The sequence below is a fragment of the Bos taurus genome, chromosome 29 (genome assembly GCF_002263795.3).
Source record: "Bos taurus isolate L1 Dominette 01449 registration number 42190680 breed Hereford chromosome 29, ARS-UCD2.0, whole genome shotgun sequence".
NCBI classification, from domain to species: domain Eukaryota; kingdom Metazoa; phylum Chordata; class Mammalia; order Artiodactyla; family Bovidae; genus Bos; species Bos taurus.
The window spans coordinates 49,167,937-49,190,064 of NC_037356.1; the positions used below are offsets into that span (position 1 = coordinate 49,167,937).

At 65.6% G+C, this 22,128-nt stretch overlaps 1 protein-coding gene and 1 long non-coding RNA gene across 2 annotated transcripts; one reads left to right on the top strand and one right to left on the bottom strand.

Moving 5' to 3' along the window:
- Positions 1-47: 47 nt before the first annotated feature.
- TRPM5 (transient receptor potential cation channel subfamily M member 5) lies at positions 48-22,108 on the top strand. The gene is made up of 25 exons (XM_024987522.2): positions 48-112; positions 3,488-3,614; positions 3,971-4,151; positions 5,693-5,859; positions 6,583-6,766; positions 8,066-8,130; positions 8,228-8,419; positions 8,662-8,764; positions 10,090-10,208; positions 10,522-10,845; positions 11,041-11,181; positions 11,331-11,454; positions 11,752-11,897; positions 14,725-14,837; positions 15,119-15,211; positions 15,324-15,582; positions 15,691-15,809; positions 15,976-16,108; positions 16,190-16,364; positions 19,398-19,551; positions 20,106-20,287; positions 20,451-20,583; positions 21,111-21,183; positions 21,500-21,566; positions 21,907-22,108. Exons 2-25 carry the CDS (start codon positions 3,498-3,500, stop codon positions 22,011-22,013), a joined length of 3,471 nt encoding a protein of 1,156 aa, XP_024843290.1. The 5' UTR covers positions 48-112; positions 3,488-3,497; the 3' UTR covers positions 22,014-22,108.
- On the bottom strand, positions 11,850-15,806 carry LOC132344216 (uncharacterized). Its single transcript, XR_009493385.1, has 3 exons — positions 15,718-15,806; positions 15,296-15,564; positions 11,850-14,486 (listed from the first exon to the last, which is right to left on the bottom strand). It is a non-coding gene; the product is annotated as an uncharacterized lncRNA (long non-coding RNA).
- Positions 22,109-22,128: the final 20 nt, after the last annotated feature.

A 22,128-nucleotide genomic window follows, 5' to 3' on the forward strand; every position in this document is an offset into this window, starting at 1 on the left:
CCCAGGTGCCAGGTGTGGTGGGCGGGGAGGGGCAGGCGGGCGGGCTGTGGGCCCCTCCACCCGCCCCTTGGCCGGCAGTCACACGTCCGGGCCTCAGGGAGAAAGCAGGCAGGTAGGAGCCCGGCTGCCAGCCCCCATGGGGGAGGAGGGGGCGCCCTGCCGCCGGTCACTTTCTGCCCCGTGCCTCGGTTTCCCCCTGGACCCTGGAACGAGTCCAACCTTCCTGGGGCTGCAGACGGATGGTCCCTCCATGGGTGAGGTGGGGTGTCCGGGAAGGAACCTGCAGAGGGTCTGGTCTGGAGGAGCAGCCCCAGGGCTTTGGGGGCCAGATGCAGGGAGCCGGCGCTCACAGCCGGGGCCCGTCTGGGTGGGGGCTGAGTGCTGGCTGCAGAGCATGGGACCCCTGGGCTCCCGCTCCTGGTCACCACATTCTCCCATCTCGGGAGGGAGGGGTGGGCCCGAGTGGTGAGGGGCTGGCCCCGATGACACGGCCCTGGGAGGGGTCGGGCTGGGACCCCCAGGGCCTGGCTGCCCAGGTCCACGGCACGGGGGCCGCTTCAGGAGACCCCTGACCAGGGCTGGCCATCTGCCCCTCTGCCCGCGCTGAGCACGGGCCCCAGCGCCTTAGCTGCCGGAGCTGAAGAGCTCGCCTCCATTCTCTTCTGCCTGTCAGGGGTAGGGGGTGGGATTCCAGCGGGGACGACTCAGGACCCCCGGGCGCCTGGACTCCACTGCCCCCTCCAGGAACAGGGGCCTCGAGCCGGACACCTGCTCATGCAAATCCGATGTTTGCATGTCCTTCCCGCTCCACGGCCCCATTTGCCTGGCGCCCCTCCCACCCCCAGCGCTTGCTGCCCCCCTCACCCCCGCCCTGGCGCTCACGGCCACCCCCACCATGCTCAGTGACCCCCCAGCACTCGGCACAGGACCCAGTGCCCCTCAGCCCCTCGGCTGGGAAGCCAGAGGCCAGGGACCAGCCTTCGGGATTGGGGGTGAGGAGTCTGGGGTGAGGGGTGTGGGGTGAGGGGTCATGTGGTGGCCCCAGAGAAGGCAAAACTGGGGCTTAGGACCAGCTGCCTGTCAGCAAGGAAAGGGCGGCATGGGCTGGGTGGGCACCATAGCACCCCTCCTGAGACAGAGGCCGGCCCCAGGCCCACCCCCCGGCGGAGCAAGCCCAGGGCTCACGGACCGTGAGCACTCCAGTGCTACCCAGGCTCCCCACAGGCCGGGCTGGGGCGCGTCCAGCGGTGGGGAGGGAGGCCACCCCCACAGGCCCTGCCCTGTCCCCCCCATACGGTGGGAAGGCTCCCCACATCGCTGCCTACACTCTGCGGTTGAAGAGCATCCCCCCAAGTTCACGTCCACCCCAAATATCAGAATGCTTGGAAAGAGGCTCTTTGCAGAAGCACTGAGTGATGGCGAGGTCATAGGGAGTGGGGCGGCCCCTTGAGCAGTGACCGGTGTCCTTATAAGGAGATGGGGAGATGGAGGCAGAGACTGGAGTGACGCTGGAGCCCCCAGAGCTGGACGGGGTGAGAAGGCCCTAGAGCCTGCTGAGAGCACGAGGCCCTGCGCACCTTGATTTGGGGTTTCTGGCCTCCAGAGCCTTCTGTCGCTTTAAGACGCCCAGCGGGTGGTCATTCGTTAGGGCGCCTGGGACCCTCCAGCAGTTATAACCCCAAGGGCGGCAGGGCCAAGGGGGTGCCCGAGCCCGGGCCAGGCCTAGCCCCCCTCGCCCCTACCCTGGCTCTGTGGTCAGATGCAGGACCCCCCACTCCCTGTGTGTGTCCCAGCAGTGGGGGCCCAGCGTGGGGCAGGGAGAAGGGTGCGGGGTGGGGCGGATGCAAATCCTCCCCCACCCTCCCCCAGAGCAGGGATGGGGGGAATTTGAATACGGCCTTTCCAAGCCGGTGATTAACGATCTTTCATCCTGGAGGCTGTGTGTGGGGACGGGGCCTGGGTGTGGGGGCAACACACGGGCTGTAGGAGTGCCCTGGCAGCCGTGGCAAAGTCCCACAGAGGGTGGAGGACAAGGGGAAGCGAGTCTCTGCTCAGGAGGCCGGAAGCCCACTGCAGCGTGGCCCGCTCTCCCAGCAGGGCCAGGGAGAGTCCTTCCTGCTCCTCCCACTGCTGGGCACCGGCATCCCCAGCCTTGGCCGCATCCCTCCAGCCTCTGTGTCCATCCTCACTCGGCTTCTTCCCCTCCTTCTAAGGCCACTTTGGCCAGTGGATCAGAGCCCATCCTGATGAGCCCCTCTCCCTGATCACATCTGCAAAGAGCTTACTTCCACAACAAGCGCATTCGCAGGCCCCGGGAGCGAGGGCGTGGACGCGTCACTTTGGGGGACGTGTCACTTCTGGGGACGCGGTGGCGGGCCCGTGGCGGCCTGCAGGGGCCCTGCCCACGCCTGCCGGCCCCGCCTGTGTGCACAGGTGGCCCTCTCTAAGAATCAAAGGGCTGGCCTGGCCCTGAGAACCAAGGGAGTCACTCTCCTTTCACAGAGGGCCCATCCTGGCTGGGCCCTGCCCAGGGCACCTCCCAGGGGACGGCGGTGGACGGGGCAGCCATGGAGCTGGAGCTTCCCAGAGTGGGCCTGGTGGGGCAGAGCGTCTCAGTTCTGCCGGGACCTGGGGTCCCATCGGCTCTGCTCCTTCTGTGGACACAGGAGGGCCAGGGCGGGGCGGATGCGCTTTCCCGTGGTCTGCAGAGGAGGCTGCTGGAGACAGCAGGTTGCGGGGTGGGGGGGGCATGTGGGCCGTGGCCCGGGGGCAGGGAGCTGGGTGGCTGGTCTGCGGTGGGCCCAGGAGGCACAGGGGCGTTTGCCATCAGGCAGGTTGATGGGACCCAGGTCCTGTCCCTTGGCCGTTCCTGGGACCCCTCCAGGCACATGGGCAGTGCTGGGCCGGAATGAGGACTCGGTGGGCAGGTGTCTGGGAGGTGGGAGGGGTGGGGAGTAAGGAGGGGGCCCCATCCCTCCTCACCTGAGCTTCATGCCCCTGTTTGCCTGCCGCCCCCTCTGCTCAGCAGCCGGCGCCCAGGGTCCATGCCTGTCCTGGGTTGACAGGGCTGTGGCATGGTGGGGTATGGGGCGGGCTGCAAGACTTCCACTGCCTTTTGGGGTTTCCAGGACACCCCCTGCCAAAGGCTTGTTAGAAGTGGCAACGGAAGGGCTGGCTAGTGGTGCTGGGGGAGGGTGAGTAGAAGTGCGGGGTGGGGAGGGAGCCAGGAGGAGCTTCCATCCTGGCCTGGGGCCGGAAGCTCTGGCAGCTTGAAGAGAGCAATGCAGACGGGAGGCAGGCTGAGACCCAGGGGCTGCAGGAGGGCTGGGGTCACGGTCAGGGCTGGGGACTGCAGGGAAGGGCGCTGGGGCAGGTGCTCCCCCTTTCCGCCTGCACCTGGGCTTCCCTGCGAAGGCGGCAGGGCCTCCAGCAGGAAGTGGGCTGGGGCTCGCCTCGCATGCCCTCAGGGTGGGCTCTGTCCTTGCAGACAGGACCCCATGCAGGACGCGGGGGGCACCCGTCCTGGCAGCCCCAGGGGTGCTGGAGACACGTGGGAGCCGAGCCTGGGCCGGGGTGAGATCATCTTCGGACGGTCTGGGAAGAAGCGAGGCAAGGTGAGAGCTGCCCCCACCTGGGGACTGGCCGGCACCACCCCTTGTGCTACCCTGGACCCTGGGCCCCGGACGCCCATCTCCTCCGGGCCGCTGTCTCATAAGGGGTCTGTTTGGAGCCCCCAGGAGGGCGGAATTCTGGAGCTGGTAGCCCCTTCTGGCTTCTGCCTCCTACCCCAACACACAGCAGGTCCAGGCTCCTCCTCCAGCCAGCCTTGGCCGCTCACGGGTCACCCAGCGGGTCCAGATGGCCTGGGGAGCCCTGGCCTTCAGCTGCGGCCCTGCCCCCACCCCCTGGAGCCCAGCCCACCCCTGTGCCTAGCGCGCCCTCGCCCTGCACCCCTGCTCCCACCCTACAGTTCGTGAGGGTGCCCAGCGGTGTGGCCCCGTCTGTGCTCTTCGACCTCCTGCTGGCCGAGTGGCACCTGCCAGCCCCCAACCTGGTGGTGTCGCTGGTGGGCGAGGAGCGGCCCTTCGCCTTGAAGCCGTGGCTGCGGGATGTGCTTCGCAAGGGGCTGGTGAAGGCGGCTCAGAGCACAGGTGGGTCAGGGCGCAGGCAGGTCAGGGGGCATGAGGGTCAGGGGGCAGGCGGCTCAGGGGGCAGGAGGGTCAGGGCGCAGGCAGCTCAGGGCGCAGACAGGTCAGGGGGCAGGCGGCTCAGGGCACGGGTGGCTCAGGGTGCAGGTGGGTCACGGCAGGCGGGTCAGGGAGTAGGAGGGTCAGGGCGCAGGCAGGTCAGGGCGCAGGCGGCTCAGGGCGCAGGCGGCTCAGGGCGCAGACAGGTCAGGGGGCAGGTGGCTCAGGGTGCAGGCGGGTCAGGGCGCAGACAGGTCAGGGAGCAGGCGGCTCAGGGTGCAGACAGGTCAAGGGGCAGGCGGCTCAGGGCGCAGGCGGCTCAGGGCGCAGACAGGTCAGGGGGCAGGTGGCTCAGGGTGCAGGCGGGTCAGGGCGCAGACAGGTCAGGGAGCAGGCGGCTCAGGGTGCAGACAGGTCAGGGGGCAAGTGGCTCAGGGCGCAGGCGGGTCAGGGCGCAGGTGGCTCAGGGCGCAGACAGGTCAGGGGGCAGGCGGCTCAGGGTGCGGGCGGGTCAGGGCGCAGACAGGTCAGGGGGCAAGTGGCTCAGGGCGCAGGCAGGTCAGGGGGCAGGCGGCTCAGGGTGTGGGCAGGTCAGGGGGCAGGCGGCTCAGGGTGCGGGCGGGTCAGGGTGCAGACAGGTCAGGGGGCAAGTGGCTCAGGGCGCAGGCGAGTCAGGGCGCAGGTGGCTCAGGGCGCAGACAGGTCAGGGGGCAGGCGGCTCAGGCTGCGGGCGGGTCAGGGTGCAGACAGGTCGGGGGCAGGCGGCTCAGGGCGCAGGCAGGTCAGGGGGCAGGCAGCTCAGGGTGCGGGCGGGTCAGGGCGCAGGCAGGTCGGGAGCGGGTGGCTCATGGCGCAGACGGGTCAGGGGGCAGGTGGCTCAGGGTGCAGGTGAGTCATGGCAGGCCGGTCAGGGCACAGGTGGGTCAGAACACCTGAGAGGCCCCACGCCGGCCCTCAGCTGCCATCCCCATGGTCGCCCTCCCTCCGCGGCGCTGCGGGGCGGTGGGAGCCACTCTGGGGTACACGGCAAGGGACTGAAGGTCCCCGGGCTCAGAGCCTCCCCCAGGAGAGCCTGGCCACGTGTGGGGCCAACAGGCCTAAGTGGGAGACCCAGGGAAGGGTGAGACCTCCATAAGCTGCTGTCCACAGCCAGGCCTCCTCACCCCATCTCTTGGGACAGCACTCTGGCCAGCTGGTCGCTGGGGTCAGAATTAAACTCCTGGGCTTTGATTTCAGGGGCTGGGCCTTCGGAAAGCCCAGTCAGGGAGGGGGGTTTCCGCCCTCCTCCACCCCAGAAATGACTGTAGAAGAGACAAAGGCCCTGCTGACTGTTGGGCCGAGGGCTCTGTGCGCTAGAAGGATGTCCTGGGTTCTGGGCCAGCACAGGCTGGGGTCAGAGTCTCTGTCCAGAGGGCAGCAGGGGCCTGCCTCCAGCCCTAACCCTGACCTTGGTCCTGGAGAGTGCCTGGGGAGACCCCTGTGCTCAGGGACCCCTGTGCCTGCAGGAGCCTGGATCCTGACCAGCGCGCTCCGAGTGGGCCTCGCCCGCTACGTCGGGCAGGCTGTGCGCGACCACTCCCTGGCCAGCACGTCCACCAAGGCCCGCGTGGTGGCCATCGGCATCGCCTCGCTGGGCCGCGTGCTGCACCGCCGGCTCCTGGACCATGCCCAGGTGGGCGCCGGGCTCTGGGCGCTCAGATCGTGGGACACAGCAGATCAGGGAGGCCCCCAGAGGTCGGCCGCCTCGGGGCTGGATGGCGTGCCTGACAGAGGCCCCCAGGGCCATCTCGCAGGCTGACCACACTACACCATCTGTGGCTGAGCCCCCACCTACCAGGGCAGCAGTGGGCAGACCAGCCCTACCCTCGGTGGTGGGGGCGGCAGTCACGGGCCTGGGAGGGAGTGAGGCTGATCTAAGGGACAGAGGCAGTGACCTGATGCCACAGCGGGGTAGGGGGGGCTGGACCCAGAGCCGGGAGGGGTGGAGGGAGGTGGGAGGGAGCGGGGGCCTCCTGCCCAGTGAGCGGCCAGCAGGAGGCAGCATCTCCCAGGACACGAGTGGGGAGAGGGCTGCCAGGCTCCCAGCCGGCACAGGCCTGGAGTGGGCACCTGGTTTCCCAGGACCCCACCCAGACCGGTGCCCAAACGCCTGGCTCAGCCACAGCCCCGCAAGCTCTGTGACCTGGGGCTGGCTGGTGTTCTCTGCCCCACCCAGACGGGGGCCTGAGACAGGTCCCCAGAAGGCCAGGCAGCCCCGTGAGTGGAGCCCCCCTCCACCCGGCACACGGGGTTCTGTCTGGAGGGTACCCTCCCTGGGCGCCCCCTGCAGCAGCAGCGGCCCTTCCTCCATCTGGGGGTGCGGGCCACGCCCTGGTCTCACGGTGTGTGTGCCTAGGGGGACGGCCCCGTGCACTACCCCTTGGACGACGGAGGCAGCCAGGGCCCCTTCTGCCCCCTGGACAACAACCACTCCCACTTCATCCTGGTGGAGCCAGGGTCCCCCGGGAAAGGCGACGGGCCCACGGAGCTGCGGCTGCGGCTGGAGAAGTATATCTCGGAGCAGAGGACAGGTTACGGGGGTGAGTCTGCCCGGGGGGCGGGGCAGGGGAGGGGCGAGAGGCGGTCCACGGGGGAGGGGCAGAGGGGGGCGGTCCACGGGGGAGGGGCTGCCCGCGGGGGAGGGGGGGCTGCCGGGAACACCGTGGTGGGGGTCGCAGGGGTGGTCAGGGCTGAAGGACCACCAGCTTGGGCCGGGACGGGCATTCCAGCCACCAAACATGCCAGAGTGTTGAGACCTGGGCCACTGGGGGGTCCTGGGTGAGGGGGCTGCTGGCCAGAGTGATGGGGAACACGACACTGGGGAGTCCCTGCCAGGAGGTAACATTTCCCCCAGGCAGCAGAGTGGGTGAAGGTCCGTTTCCAGTGCCCCCCGACCCCACCCCGACCAGAGGCTCTGGCTGGGGGCTCCAGGCTCTGCCAAGAAAGTGAGATTTGCGAGTTTCCAGGGGCCTGTCTCCCTCCCCCGCCGGAAGTTCGCTGCCTGCAGGGGGCAGTGCTGCCCCAGGAGCGGCCTCCAGCGTGGCCAGGGCGGGTCTGAAAGCGGGATTTGCCAAAGCCTGTGTATTTACAACTAACATTTACAATCACAATATACGTGTGATCGCTGGCAATATTTATAAGCAGTGTGTGTGTGTCTACCAACTGAGCACTCTTTAGTGAAAATGCAACCTAAGCCGTGTTTACCCCTCACCTTAAGGACGCAGGGCTGGCCCGGGCTGCTGAAGCCGGGAGGCTCATACCCGCTCCGCCCAGTATCCTTCCCGCTTGGCAGGCGCCTCGTGAGTTAGAGGGGACTGTTCTCGGGCCAGGGGCGGTCCAGTCTGTCCTGCCTCCTCCCGGAAGTTTGCCAAGCTTTCCCCACACAGCCCACCCGGCAGGCCCGGGCTTCTGGGGCTGCACATTCCGAAGTCTCACATCTGCTTTTTCGGGGGTAAGTGACTGACCCACGCCCCTCCTTCACCACATTGAGGTGCTCTGGGGCACTCGGATGGCCTGGCAAGTGGTCAGTGGAGCTTCCTGCCCTGGCCGGGGAGAGATGCCCGCTGTTGGAACGTGGTTGGCGCGGCCACGGACCCGATGTTCGACTTGACGTTTAAAGCCACGAAGCACCACACGGGAGAGTGGGGTGTGGGCCTGGCCTTGTCCCGGGTCACACGGCAGCTGGGAGCCTCTCCAGAGGAAAAGCCTCTTGCCTGGAGTTTGCCCAGAAAATGCCGCAGGCTGGTGGTCTGAGGCCCGGGGGGTTACCCCACAGGAGGGTTCCACGCCCTCCGCTCACCCGGGCACCTGGGTGGACGCTGTGCTCCATCTGTCCACAGGAACCAGCAGCATCGAGATCCCTGTTCTCTGTCTGCTGGTCAATGGGGACCCCAGCACCCTGGAGGTAGGGCAGGCAGGGACCTCCCACGGGGCCCCCCAGCCAGGGCTGGGATGGCGCCTGGCGCTGACCTGGCCCATTGTGCCCCCTCCGCCTGCCTCAGAGGATTTCCAGGGCCGTGGAGCACGCCGCCCCGTGGCTGATCCTGGCGGGCTCGGGGGGCATCGCGGATGTGCTCGCTGCCCTCATGAACCAGCCCCACCTCCTGACGCCCCAGGTGGCCGAGAAGCAGTTTAGGGAGAAGTTCCCCAGCGAGCACTTCTCCTGGGAGGATGTCGTGCGCTGGACCGGGCTGGTATGAGCCGCCGGAGAGAGGGCTGCGTGCTGGCCCCCGCCCTAGACCCCAGCCCCTGGACTGCGCGTCCGTGCCCAGCCCCACTGGCTGCAAACCCCCCGGGCTGGCCCCCGCTTCAGGCCCTTGTGGAGTGGGGATGCCCGGCTCTGAGGGTGGGGCTGCCCTGGGCCCAGGGGACGGCGGGCTGGCCTTCCGGCTGGGGGCCGTGGAGTCACCTCCGGGCCTTTGTCCTGGGCTCCCAGCTACAGACCATCATGTCCCACCGGCACCTGCTCACAGTGCATGACTTCGAGCAGGAGGGCTCCGAGGAGCTGGACACAGTCATCCTCAAGGCGCTGGTGAAAGGTGGGGCCGGGCCGCGCCTGCTGGGGCCCCCCGGGAGGCACCGGGCAGGGGAGGGTGGTGGGGCAGCCACCCCCACCCCACCCCCCGGGCTCTCGGCCTCCAGGAGCCTGCGCCTGGGTGGCTGCACTCCGCTGCGAGTGTCAGTGCGGGTGAGCGTGTGTGAGTGTTTGAGCGTGTGTACAGCCGCTGCTCACTTGGGCGGCAGCACGTGTGACCAGACTGAAGGAACACAGAACCTTCCAGGGCCTCCACACAATGATGACATGCAAATCCACGAGAGGTTCTGTCTTTGGAGGTTTTACGTTAGATGTATTTTATCACAAAATTTTTAAACTATTTAATTACTTACTCCTAATTTTTATTTAGTTTTTTGGCTGAGCCTGGTCTCTGTTGCTGCACTCAGGCTTTGCTCTGGTTGCAGTGTGCAGGCTCTCACCCTGGAGACTCCTCTTGTCGTGGACATGGGCCCCAGGGCGCCCAGGCCTCAGCGGTGGTGCTGTGTGGGCACCGCGGCACGGGGGCCCTCCCAGAGCAGGGCGTGAGCTTGTGTTCCTCGGCATTGGGGGCGGACACTTAGCCTCTGGACCACCAGGGACGTCCTTAGAAAACTACAGTGCTCAGTTAGTTCAGGGGTTTTTAGTGTTTTTTCCAGATGGCCATGTCTACTACTAGCTCCCGAGCATGTCCACCACCCAGAAGACCCACTAGACCCCCGCTCCCCCCGGCCTCTGGCGATCACGAGCCTGCGTGGCTATGGACCTGCCCGTTGGGGGCACTTCCTGGACATGGGACCACACACCCTGTGGCCTTTGGAGTCCTTCTCTGAGCACAACGCTCTGGGCGGTCATCCAGTGAGCTGTAGCCGGTATAGGGGCGCCAGCCCTTTAGGACAGCGACAGTCCGCATTTTGTTTCTCTGGCCCCCTGTGGAGGAGCATTCGGGTGGCCTCCACTTCCTGGCTGCCGCTCAGTGTGTTACTCATTGAATGTAAACACCTGTTGCGGGGCTGACCGCTGCGGGGACACAGACAGGAAGGGGCTCTGTGGGGCAGGGGGCACCCTTGAGGACAGGAAGGCTCCTCCAGACAGGCGCCCGCTCCCCACTATTCCACCCAGCCCTGGGGTCCCCTTGGGGTCCTGGAGCTCCCAGCGGTGGGGTGCGGGTGGATGTCTTGAGGCTCCTGCCAGTACTCAGAGGGTGTGGAGGGAACCAGGGCATCATTTCCGTGGCATACATCTAGGAGACCCACCTTGAGGGACCCTGTGCCCACTGGCTCTGCTGGCGCCTGGGTTCCCCTTCACCCACTCCGCCTTCCCTGCCCGCAGCCTGCAAGAGCCACAGCCAGGAGGCGCAGGACTACTTGGACGAACTGAAGCTGGCTGTGGCCTGGGACCGCGTGGACATCGCCAAGAGCGAGATCTTCAATGGGGACGTGGAGTGGAAGGTGGCTCCAGGCTCTGGCCGGTGCCAGGCGGGGACCCTGATGAGGGGCTGGGGGCAGGTGGCGTCCAGGGCCAGCCTGGCCCGGCTGTTGCCAGGGGAGCCGGGGAGGCCAGGATACCTCCCGTTGGGCCTCAGTTGTCGGCATCCCAGGCAGGATGGGCTAAATGTCCATCAGTGGGTGCAGGCTGCCTCGGTGCAGAGGGACAGGCAGGGCGGGGCACCTGGGAGCTGGGGGTCTTGCCGAGGGTCCCCACGCCCCTCCCGTGGGACCCCTTCCCCACGGGCTCCCTCTCACCCTCCACCTGGCGCCCCAGTCCCGCGACCTGGAGGAGGTGATGATGGACGCACTGGTGAGCAACAAGCCCGAGTTCGTGCGCCTCTTTGTGGACAACGGCGCGGACGTGGCGGACTTCCTGACGTACGGGAGGCTGCAGCAGCTCTACCGCTCCGTGGCCCCCAAGAGCCTGCTCTTCGACCTGCTGCAGCGCAAGCACGAGGAGGGCCGGCTGACGCTGGCCGGGCTGGGCGCCCAGCAGGCCCGGGAGCCGCCCGCAGGGCCTCCCGCCTTCTCCCTGCACGAGGTGTCCCGGGTGCTCAAGGACTTCCTGCACGATGCCTGCCGTGGGCTCTACCAGGCGGTGAGTGCGGGCCGGGGTGTAAGTGCGGGCGCGGGCAGCAGTGGGCGGGGGGGCGGGCGGGGGGCGTGAGTGCGGGTGGGGGCGGGGGGCGTGACTGCGGGTGAGTGCGGGTGGGGGCGGGCGGCGAGTGCCTGGGAGCTGGGGGCTTGAGTGAGGGCGGGGCCGTGGCCGAAGGCTGACACACCTGCCCTCCAGGAGCGGGGCCTGGCCCGGAGGCCCTCGGGCCAGAAGGGGCTTCTGGACTTGAACCAGAGGAGCGAGGACCCCTGGAGGGACCTGTTCCTGTGGGCGGTGCTGCAGAACCGCCACGAGATGGCCACCTACTTCTGGGCCATGGTGTGGAGGGCAAGAGGGGGCCTGGGGGTCCCGGGGGGCTGGGAGGACACCGGGAGGGGCCCTGGGGGGTCCTACTGGGGGCTGGGAGGACGCTGGGAGAGGCCTGTGGGGGCTGGGAGGTAGCTGCACACTTAGGCCCGTTCTCCCAGGGCCAGGAGGGAGTTGCCGCTGCTCTGGCCGCCTGCAAGATACTCAAAGAGATGTCCCACCTGGAGACGGAGGCTGAGGTGGGCCGGACTCTGCGGGAGGCCAAGTACGAGCAGCTGGCCCTGGGTGAGCACGGGGATGGGCACTGGGGGCGGGGCGGGGCTGAGCGGCCCGGTGCTCCCAGCGGGGTCGGATGGGTACATGTGATGAGAACAAAGCCCCACGTCTCAGCCTGCCCAGTGGGGACACTTGGGGAGAGGGAGGCTCCCACGTCCAGACGGGGAGGCGGGGTGCAGACGGGCGCCTCTCACAGCCCCGGGGGAGGTGGGCGGGCGCAGACGTGGGCCGTCCTGCGGGTCCAGCTCTGCGGGGGAGGAGCCCGGCGGGTGGGCCTGGGCGTCACAGCAGCGGCCGCCCCCGCAGACCTCTTCTCCCAGTGTTACCGCCACAGCGAGGAGCGCGCCTTCGCCCTGCTGGTGCGTCGGAACCGCTGCTGGAGCAGAACCACCTGCCTGCACCTGGCCACCGAGGCCGACAGCAAGGCCTTCTTTGCCCACGACGGGGTGCAGGTGAGCCCTGGGCATGCTGTGGGCGCGGCCTGGGCAGAGAGCAGGTGCCCCAGCCAGCTCCCTCAGGCCCTCACCTGGCCAGTGTCCAGACCATGGGGGTGGGCAGGTCCATTCCTGGAAGCCACCCCCCTGACTCCCTTGCTGGCGACTCTCCCCACTAGCCCCAACTCCGGCCCTATCCCCACCTCTCAGTTCAGTTCAGTTGCTAAGTCATGTCCGATTCTTTGCAACCCCACGGACTGCAGCACGCCAGGCTTCCCTGTCGATCACCAACTCCCGGAGCTTGCTCAAATTCATGTCCATCGAGTCACTGATGCCATCCAACCATCTCATCCTCTGTCATCCCCCTCTCCTCCTGCCTTCAATCTTCCCCAGCATCAGGCTCTTTTCCAGTGAGTTGATTCTTCTCACCAGGTGGCCAAAGTATTGACGTTTCAGTTTCAACATCAGTCCTTCCAACGAATATTCAGGACTGATTTCTTTTAGGATTAATTGGTTGGATCTCCTTGCAGCCCAAGGGACACTCAAGAGTCTTCTCCAACACCACAGTTCAAAAGCATCAGTTCTTCGGCGCTCAGCCTTCTTTATGATCCAACTCTCACATCCATACATGACTACTGGAAAAGCCATAGCTTTGACTAGATGGACCTTTGTTGGCAAAGTAATGTCTCTGCTTTTTAACACACTGTCTAGGTTGGTCATAACTTTTCTTCCAAGGAGCAAGTGTCCTTTAATTTCATGGCTGCAGTCACCATCTACAGTGATTTCAGAGCCCAAAAAGATAAAGTCTGTCACTGTTTCCATTGTTTCCCCATTTATTTGCCATGAAGTGATGGGACCTGATGCCATGATCTTAGTTTTCTGAATGTTGAGTTTTAGGCCAACTTTTTCACTCTCCTCTTTCACTTTCATCAAGAGGCTCTTTAGTTCTTCACTTTCTGCCAGAAGTGTGGTGTCATGTGCATATCTGAGGTTATTGATATTTCTCCCGGCAACACTGATCCCAGCTTGTGCTTCATCCACCTCGGCATTTCGCATAATGTACTCTGCATATAAGTTAAATAACCAGGGTGACAATATATAGCCTTGACATACTCCTTTCCCAATTTGGAACCAGTCTGTTGTTCCATGTCCAGTTCTAACCGTTGCTTCCTGACCTGCATATAGGTTTCTCAAGAGGCAGGTCAGGTAGTCTGGTATTCCCATCTCTTTAAGAATTTTCTACAGTTTATTGTGATCCACACAGTCAAAGGCTTTGGCATAGTCAATAAAGCAGATGTTTTTCTGGAATTATCTTGCTTTTTCGATGATCCAACAGATGTTGGCAATTCGATCTCTGGTTCCTCTGCCTTTTCGAAATCCAGCTTGAACATCTGGAAGTTCATGATTCTTGTATTGCTGAAGCCTGGCTTGGAGAATTTTGAGCATTACTTTATTAGCGTGTGAGATGAGTGCAATTGTGAGGTAGTTTGAGCATTCTTTGGCATTGCCTTTCTTTGGGACTGGGATGAAAACTGACCTTTTCCAGTCCTGTGGCCACCGCTGAGTTTTCCAAATTTGCTGGCATATTGAGTGCGGCACTTTCACAGCATCATCTTTCAGGATTTGAAATAGCTCAACTGGAATCCCATCACCTCCACTAGCTTTGTTCATAGTGATGCTTCCTAAGGCCCACTTGACTTCACATTCCAGGATGTCTGGCTCTAGGTGAGTGATCACACCATTGTGGTTATCTGGGTCATGATGATCTTTTTTGTATAGTTCTTCTGTGTATTTTTGCCACCCCTCTTTAATATCTTCTGCGTCTGTTAGGTCCATCCTTTATTGTGCTCATCTTTGTATGAAATTTTCCCTTGGTGTCTCTAATTTTCTTGAAGAGATTTCTAGTCTTTCCCATGCTGTTGTTTTCCTCTATTTCTTTGCATTGATCACTGAGGAAGGCTTTCTTATCTCTCCTTGCTATTCTTTGGAACTCCGCATTCAAATGGGTATATCTTTCCTTTTCTTCTTTGCCTTTAGCTTCTCTTCTTTTCTCAGCTATTTGTAAAGCCTCTTCAGACAACCATTTTGCCTTTTTGCATTTCTTTTTCTTGGGGATGGTCTTGATCCCTGCCTCCTGTACAATGTCATGAACCTCTGTCCATAGTTCTTCAGGCACTCTGTCTATCAGATCTAATCCCTTGAATCTATTTGTCATTTCCACTGTATAATCATAAGGGATTTGATTTAGGTCAATCCCGAATGGCCTAGTGGTTTTCCCTACTTTCTTCAATTTAAGTCTGAATTTGGCAATAAGGAGTTCATGATCTGAGCCACAGTCAGCTCCTGGTCTTGTTTTTGCTGACTGTATGGAGCTTCTCCATCTTTGGCTGCAAAGAATATAATCAGTCTAATTTCAGGGTTGACCATCTGGTGATGGCCATGTGTAGAGTCATCTCTTGTGTTGTTGGAAGAGGGAGTTTGCTATGACCAGTGCGTTCTCTTGGCAAAACTCTGTTGGCCTTTGCCCAGCTTTGTTTTGTACTCCAAGGGCAAATTTGCCTGTTACTCCAGGTATCTCTTGACTTCCTACTTTTGCATTCCAGTCCCCTATAATGAAGAAGACATCTTTTTTGGGGTGTTAGTTCTCCACCTCCGGTCTCAGCAAGTCAACCCTGCTAACCCGGAGCCTGGCCTCCCTCCATGGAAGGTGTTCCTTCTCCACCAGGAGGGAGGCTCTGGGGGCTGCAGGCTGGGAGGGCTGATGCCTTAGCTGAACCCTGAAGGGAGGCTGCTCTGGGCACTGGGGCAGGTGTGTGGGGGGGGCAACAGCACCCCTTTGTTTCAGGCCTTCCTGACCAAGATCTGGTGGGGGGACATGGCCTCGGGCACCCCCATCCTGCGGCTGCTGGGCGCCTTCTTCTGCCCAGCCCTCATCTACACCAACCTCATCGCCTTCAGGTCCGTCAGCACACACAGCAGCCGCTCGCCAGACCTGTGCTGGTGGCGACACACCCCAGCCTCCCCTCTACGGGACCCACACCTGTGTGGCCCCTTGTGCCCCCTCCCCGCCCACATCCGCGTGGCCCCTGTGCGCCCCCTCCCTGACCCCACATGCTCGTGGCCCCTCTGCGCGCCCCCTCCCCGCATCCCTCTGCAGTTCATCCGCTGGTCGGGTGCTCGGGCTGAGCAGGAGCCTCGGGTGCCCTCCCCACGACCCTGAGGGGCTCCTGTGCTCACAGCAAGGAGGCCCCTCTAAGGACAGGCCCAGAGGACCTGCAAGAGCTGGACAGTCTGGACACAGAGAAGAGCCTGCTCTGCGGCCTGGGCAGCAGGTGAGGGCCTGCAGAGGGGGCAGTGGTGGGGAGCTGGACTTCCGTGGGCAGGGGCGAGCTCTGGACCCCGGGTGCCCGTCTTACCACTGGCCGTGGCCTCCTTCGGGTGCAGGGCGGAGGAGCTGTCCGAGGCGCTGAGGAGTGAGCGTGACCGAGGCCGGAGAGCCGCTTTCCTGCTCACGCGCTGGAGGAAGTTCTGGGGGGCGCCCGTCACCGTGTTCCTTGGGAACGTGGTCATGTACTTTGCCTTCCTCTTCCTGTTCACCTACGTCCTGCTGGTGGACTTCCGGCCGCCTCCTCAGGGGCCGTCGGGGTCTGAGGTCGCCCTCTACTTCTGGGTCTTCACGCTGGTGCTGGAGGAGATCCGGCAGGTCAGTGATGGAGCCCGGGGGGTTGCGGGTCACAGCCCGGCCCAGGAGGGGCCATGCCCCGCGAGGGGGAGCCCGGGCCGCCATCACCGGGCCATCTACACCCGCCAGGGCTTCTTCACGGATGAGGACACACACCTGGTGAAGAAGCTCACGCTCTACGTGGAGGACAGCTGGAACAAGTGTGACCTGGTGGCCATCTTCCTGTTCATCGCCGGGGTCACCTGCAGGTCTGGGGCCCTGGGGCCTGGCGGGGGCAGCCTCGGGGGGCTGGGGGGCAGGGCTGCCTCCAGGATGGGTCCGCCCGGGCCTGGCGCCCGCGCTGTGCGTCCCGGAGGAAGCCCCAGCCCTCTCTGGGCACGGGCGGCCGCCCAGCCTGCCCTCCCGCCCACCCAGGATGCTGCCCTGGGCCTTCGAGGCCGGCCGCACGGTACTCGCCATTGACTTCATGGTGTTCACGCTCCGGCTCATCCACATCTTCGCCGTCCACAAGCAGCTGGGCCCCAAGATCATCATCGTGGAGCGGATGGTGAGCCCGGGCCGGGGCGGTGAGGCCGGGCCCCGCCCGGAGGGTGCTGACCCTTCTCCTCCCCGCCCCCCGCCCCCCGAGATGAAGGACGTCTTCTTCTTCCTCTTCTTCCTGAGCGTGTGGCTCGTGGCCTACGGTGTGACCACGCAGGCGCTGCTGCACCCGCATGACGGCCGCCTGGAGTGGATCTTCCGCCGCGTGCTGTACCGGCCGTACCTGCAGATCTTCGGGCAGATCCCGCTGGATGAGATCGACGGTCAGCACTCAGCCTGGGCCGGGGCGCTCCACGTGGGGCCCCACCCCGGGGAGCCACAGCACCGAGACCCCCTAGCAGCACACTCCTTTTGTAAGACCCTGGACACCCAGCCCTTCAGCAGGGCCTCTGGGGGTCACAGGAGACCCTGGCCTGATGCTGACGGAAGGGGAGTCCCCAGGGCTGGCCCCCAGGCCCAGCACACCCACCAGGTCATGTCCGGTGGGGGACAGGTCCGGGCTGACGGGTGCCAGCTGTGGAGGCCCCAACCTCGGGCCCTGGGTGGGAGACAGAGATGGAGCTGTGGGCAGAGAGGGCCGCGGGGGCCGGGGCCTTGCAGGGGGGTGGGCAGGCGCTGGGCACAGGGCACAGGGCACAGGGCTGGGCCCCCACCACCAGCCATTGCCTGGTCTGGGCCCCAGGCTGGCCCTCCCAGCACGTCCCCGCTGACAGTATGCTTGCGGCCCACCCACTGGAGAGGCCCTCGGCTGGAAGGCCGCTCCTGAGGGCACCCTAGCTTCTGGGGACCCACCTGACATGTGAGCCCAACACCATGCCTGGCTTGTGTGGCTTGCCTGAGGGGGTGTCTCCAGGGAGGCCCCCGCATAGGGGTGGGGGTGGGGGCTGGTGAAAGTGAAGTCGTTCAGTCGTGTCCAGCTCTTTTGTACCGTATGGACGGTAGCCCACTAGGCTCCTCCATCCATGGGATTTTCCAGGCAGGAATACTGGAATGGGTTGCCATTTCCTTCTCCAGGGGATCTTCCTGACCCAGGGATGGAACCTGGGTCTCCTGTACTGCAGGCAGACTCTTTACCATCTGAGCCCCCAGAGAATCCTCCGAGAATTTCCCATGATAGTGCGGTAGGGGGTAGGGGGTGCTCGGGGAGGCCCAGGCTGGACCTGGAACACCTGTGTGGGCCCCGGCATGGCTGGGGTGCACTGCGGAGGAGGAGAAGGGGAACCAGTCCCTCCCACAAGGGGGGCCACTGTGGGGGCCCAGGGCTCCAGCTGTGCTGGGCGCTCCCAGGGTGCGGAGCGGGGCAGGGGGTCCTTCACTCAGGTGGGTGTCACGGGGCGATCATGGGCGCAGTCCCTGAGGCTGACTACAGCCGCTAATGAGGCAGGTCAGCGCCCGTGACCTGGTAAATATTTGTCCATGGGACGAGGACGTGACTGAGACCGGCGGGCTCCGGGCTGAGGGGCTGCGCCGTCACGGGAGCTGCCTCCTAATTAGAGGGTTTTGCGGGCTCATTTCCTGGGCTGTTTTCTTAGTCCCCCCAACGTGTGCTCTCCCGTGGGCGCCGTTTTCCAGGCCATTAGTTTAATGGGCCCCTGCCTGCCTGGGCGGCCCTGCCTGGGGGACGCTGCCATGACCTCCAACTGCCCCAGTCTCACGGGGCTCCTTGGGAAGAGGCGGGACAAGTGGGCACCCAGGACCGGGCAGGGGTGGGGTCCTTCCTGCCCTGATGGCCACACATGGGTACGAGGGAACTCTATTATGGTTTGGGGTCCCTAGGAGCCTGGGGTCACCTGGGCAGGACGAGGGGGTGCAGGTTCCCAGGGGTCCAGTTTTCAACACCACTGTAGCTGCCAGGCTGAGCCCCACTGTGGCAGTGCCAGCCTGGGCCAGTGCGCTGAGGGTCCCTCCCCCTCCCCGGCTCTCAGAGTGGACCCTGGCCAGCCCCTCTCTGGAGCCCACGGGCCGGCAGGCAGAAGGTGGTTTGCTTATTTACAGGCTGAGAGGGAAGGCATCCGCAGCCCGTGGTCCCAGCTGGGGTCCTGGGCGGCTGCAGAAGCCGGCTCCAAGTGTCCTGGGCAGAGCCCCCCTCTGGGCCCCAAGAGGCCCCGGGATGACCCATCTCCCAGCTGGGCGTGGTGGTGCCTCTGAGAGTCCCAGGGGAGACGCAGGCGCCTCATCACCACGGAGCTGCTTCCATCAGACGGGCAGGCTCTCCAGGCCGCTCGGGGTGCCCAGGGCGAGAACGGATCTGCAGGCCGAAAGGGCAGGGGCGGCTGGGGAGGGGTCTCACATGAAGGACCTCAGTCAGGAGGGGTTCATCCCATGACGGAGACACATGGGGGAACAGGCCCTGCCAGCCTGATACGCAAGCCCAGAGGTGGGACACGGGCACACACGGAGAAACAGAGACCCCCATGCCCCCCACTGAGGTACAGCATGAAGATGGCAGGGAGGGGGCAGTCAGGGAAACACAGTCCTATGTGCAGGCGTGTCCAGGTCCACACACACACACGGCCTGCGGAGGTCACCCCTGCAGCCTCAAGCCCTCCTGCCAGGGAGACGCCCCAGCCCCTGGGGCCCCCGCACCCGTGTGCCCTACCCTGGCCTCCATCTGCACCTCCCTCCCATCTCCTGGGGTGGGGGTGGGGGCCAGGCTGGCCCTGCAGGGCCTGAGACAGGCAGGGGAGGGGCCCCTCAGGGATAACGGCCCCTCCAGAATCCCCGTCCAGGGCCTGGAGCTCAGCCTGCCCCAGGCTGGGTGCTCACTGCCCGCGCCTCTACTGCCCAGACGGCTCGAGGAGCCAGCTCGTCCTCAAGGCCGCGGTAACACGTGTCAAGGGCATTCTGCCGCTGCAGGCTTTGGGAAGGTGCAGACCTGCCCTGGCTCAGACTCCAGTGGCGGGCAGCGAGCCACAGGCCTGCGAAGTCCTGCGGGAGAGACCCCACGCCCTCGCCAAGGCCAGCACCCCCCACGCTGGCTGTGAGCAGAGCTTTGGGTGGGGGTGGGGTGACACGGGCTGGGCTCTGCCTCCAGAGCCCGTGGGACGCTGTGACCTCAGCCCAGCAAAGCGGTGGAAGCGGGGCCAGTACGGCCAGGCAGACCACCCAAGACCCAGTTGTCCCAGGACTTGGGAGTCTGAGTGCCGAAGCCCGGACTGTGCCCGGGAAAGCATGGGGACTGGCCACCTCCCTGGGCCCTTCCCCCGGGTGGCCTCAACCACGGGGACACGACTCTCAATGCCCGAGGGTGCTGGCGGCTCAGGCCCGCCCCAACCCCCGCGCCCGGCCCCTTGCAGAAGCCCGCGTGAACTGCTCCCTGCACCCACTGCTGCTGGAAGGCTCGCCCTCCTGCCCCAACCTCTATGCCAACTGGGTGGTCATTCTCCTGCTGGTCACCTTCCTGCTGGTCACCAACGTGCTGCTCATGAACCTGCTCATCGCCATGTTCAGGTGGCTGCCCTGCTGCCTGGATCTGTCCACTTTGGGGGGGGGGGGCCTTGGTTCTGGTCTCCCCAGCCCAGACCTGTCCAGCCCTCCAGACCGCAGGGGGCAGTCGCCTCTCTGCCTTCAGGAAGGGCTTGGATAAGGGGTGTCACTCCAGAGCTGGGGCTCCCCTCTGGAGGTCTCCCCTCTGGCGCTCAGGGCACCAAGGAGGTGGTGCCGGCCTGGCAGGTGTGTGCGGGCAGGTGCCTGGGTCTGCCAGGCTGCAGCAGAGGGGTGGTGGGGGACGCCGGGGGCGGGCGGGGCGGGGTGGGGCGCAGGGGCGGTGGGGGACCCGGGGGCGGGCAGGGCGGGGCGCAGGGGGCGGTGGGGGCGGGGCGGGGTGCAGGGGGGCGGTGGGGGACCCCGGGGGCGCAGGGGGGCGGTGGGGGACCCCGGGGCGGGGCGCAGGGGGGCGGTGGGGGACCCCGGGGGCGGGCGGGCAGGGCGGGGCGCAGGGGGGCGGTGGGGGACCCGGGGGAGCAGGGCCCGCGCCCACGCAGCGCCCCCGCCGCCGCCCGCAGCTACACGTTCCAGGTGGTGCAGGGCAACGCGGACGCCTTCTGGAAGTTCCAGCGCTTCCACCTCATCGTGGAGTACCACGAGCGCCCGGCACTGGCGCCCCCGTTCATCCTCCTCAGCCACCTGAGCCTGGTGCTCAAGAGGCTCCTGCAGAGGGGGACCCCGCAGAAGCGGGCGCGCCTGGGTGAGGCTCCTGCCTGAACCGCGTGGACGGAGGGGCCCTGGGCCTGGGCCTGGGCGGGGGCAGGGGGCAGCGGGCCCCGGCCCCCTCTGCGGCAGCCCCGAGGGCCTGCCCACCATGGGGCTTCCAGGCCTGGGCCCTGCCCTGAGGCTGCCCGGCTCCCCAGAGAGGGACCTGCCAGAGCCGCTGGACCAGAAGGTGGTCACCTGGGAGGCGGTGCAGAAGGAGAACTTCCTGAGCGAGCTGGAGAAGCGCCGGAGGGAGAGCCAGGAGGAGCTGCTGCGGAAGGCGGCGCACAGGTGTGGGGGCGCCCTCCCAGTGCGGCGGGCCGCGGGGGCACCGAGCCCACAGAGCCACCCACGGGGGCCAGCGCCCTCCCTGCAGGGCCAGGAGGTGCTGGCGGGGCTGGGAGCTCTCTGGGGATGGTGGGCTGCCTTAAGGCTGGCATGGCCCCTCATGTCACTGGGTCTGGACTGGGTGGGGACATGGCCCGGTTCTAACAAGCAGCCTCTCACTCTGGACTGGGCTCTGCTGGGCCAGGCCTGCCCTACACTTGGGGGTTGGTGCCAGTACTCATGGGGTTCTTCCTGCTCTGGGGCAAACCTCACACCCACGCGCCTGGTCCTGCCTGTGGATGGGGACAGCCCTGACGCCCCCTCACCACCATGCCCAAGGGGCCGGAGCACCCTGAACTCAGGCGCCCACAGAGGCTCAGTGGCCCCCAAATGCACCCGAAGGGCCTGGGCATCAGGGCAGGGAGGTGGGAAGGCCCCCGGTGCGGGGCACTGGCCTTCAGCCGCCTGCTGCCTGCCCGCTCCCACCACAGGGTGGACGTCGTAGCCAAGTACCTCGGGGGCCTCAGGGAACAGGAGAGACGCGTCAGGCGTCTGGAGTCTCAGGTGGGCTGGTGGATCAGGGCGCCCTTCTCCCTGGGCCTGGCAGGTGGGCATGCAGTCAGGGCAGGGGCAGGGCGGAGAGAGCCTGGGGCTTCAGGACTCGTGCCCACCCCTCCGGGAGGAGACCCTGCTGCTCCCCAGGGGTCCTGCGCTGAAGACCCCTCCCCGTCCACTCCTCACACACACGCTGGAGCCTCTTCCTCCCTCTCTTGAGTGACAGCCATCAGAGCGGTGTCAGGGGCAGCCGGATGGCAGGGGCGGGGGGCGGGGGGCGTGGACGCAGGCTCGGCCCCAGAGCCCCCAGCCTGCCCTCCTCCAGGTCGGCTACTGCGCGGCGCTCCTCTCCTCTGTGGCCGAGTCGCTGGCCCGTGGCAGCGCCAGCTGGAGTGAGTGTGACGGCCCCCATTCCCCGGGCGCTCGGGGGGCGGGTGGGCACGGGCAGCCCTCTGCCAGCCTGCAGGCCTGGGGGCTGTGTCCTCTGCCTCACCTTAGGCCTCCACTTTCCACCTGTCCTGGGAGAAGACAGGCCCAGGTTTTGGATGGTCCTTGGCTGGCCATGGTCTTTAGGGCGCTGGGGCCCTCTGTGGGAACCCACCAACTCAACCGGAGCGTGGTTCATGGGCCCCACTGGCTGCTTCCCCCACCCACCCCGCCCAGGGCCAGCTCTCCCCGGGGCTGCCCTACTGGGCACCCAGCAGCTGTAAAGGGGTCTTCCTTCCCTCCCAGACTCTCAGAACTCCAGCAGCGGGAACCCATCGGCCTCTGCTGACCACGGAGGAGCCCTGGGTAGCACAGAGTGCCCAGAGGCTGGCCAGCCGCCCTCCAACCCCTGAGCCACCTGGACATGAGCACAGGGAGCCCTGCACTCCCAGGGGCCCAGACCTGGAGGGCACGGCCCTTGGCTGGTTATCCTGGGCCTCGTGGAGATGCCTGAACAACCCCCCACCA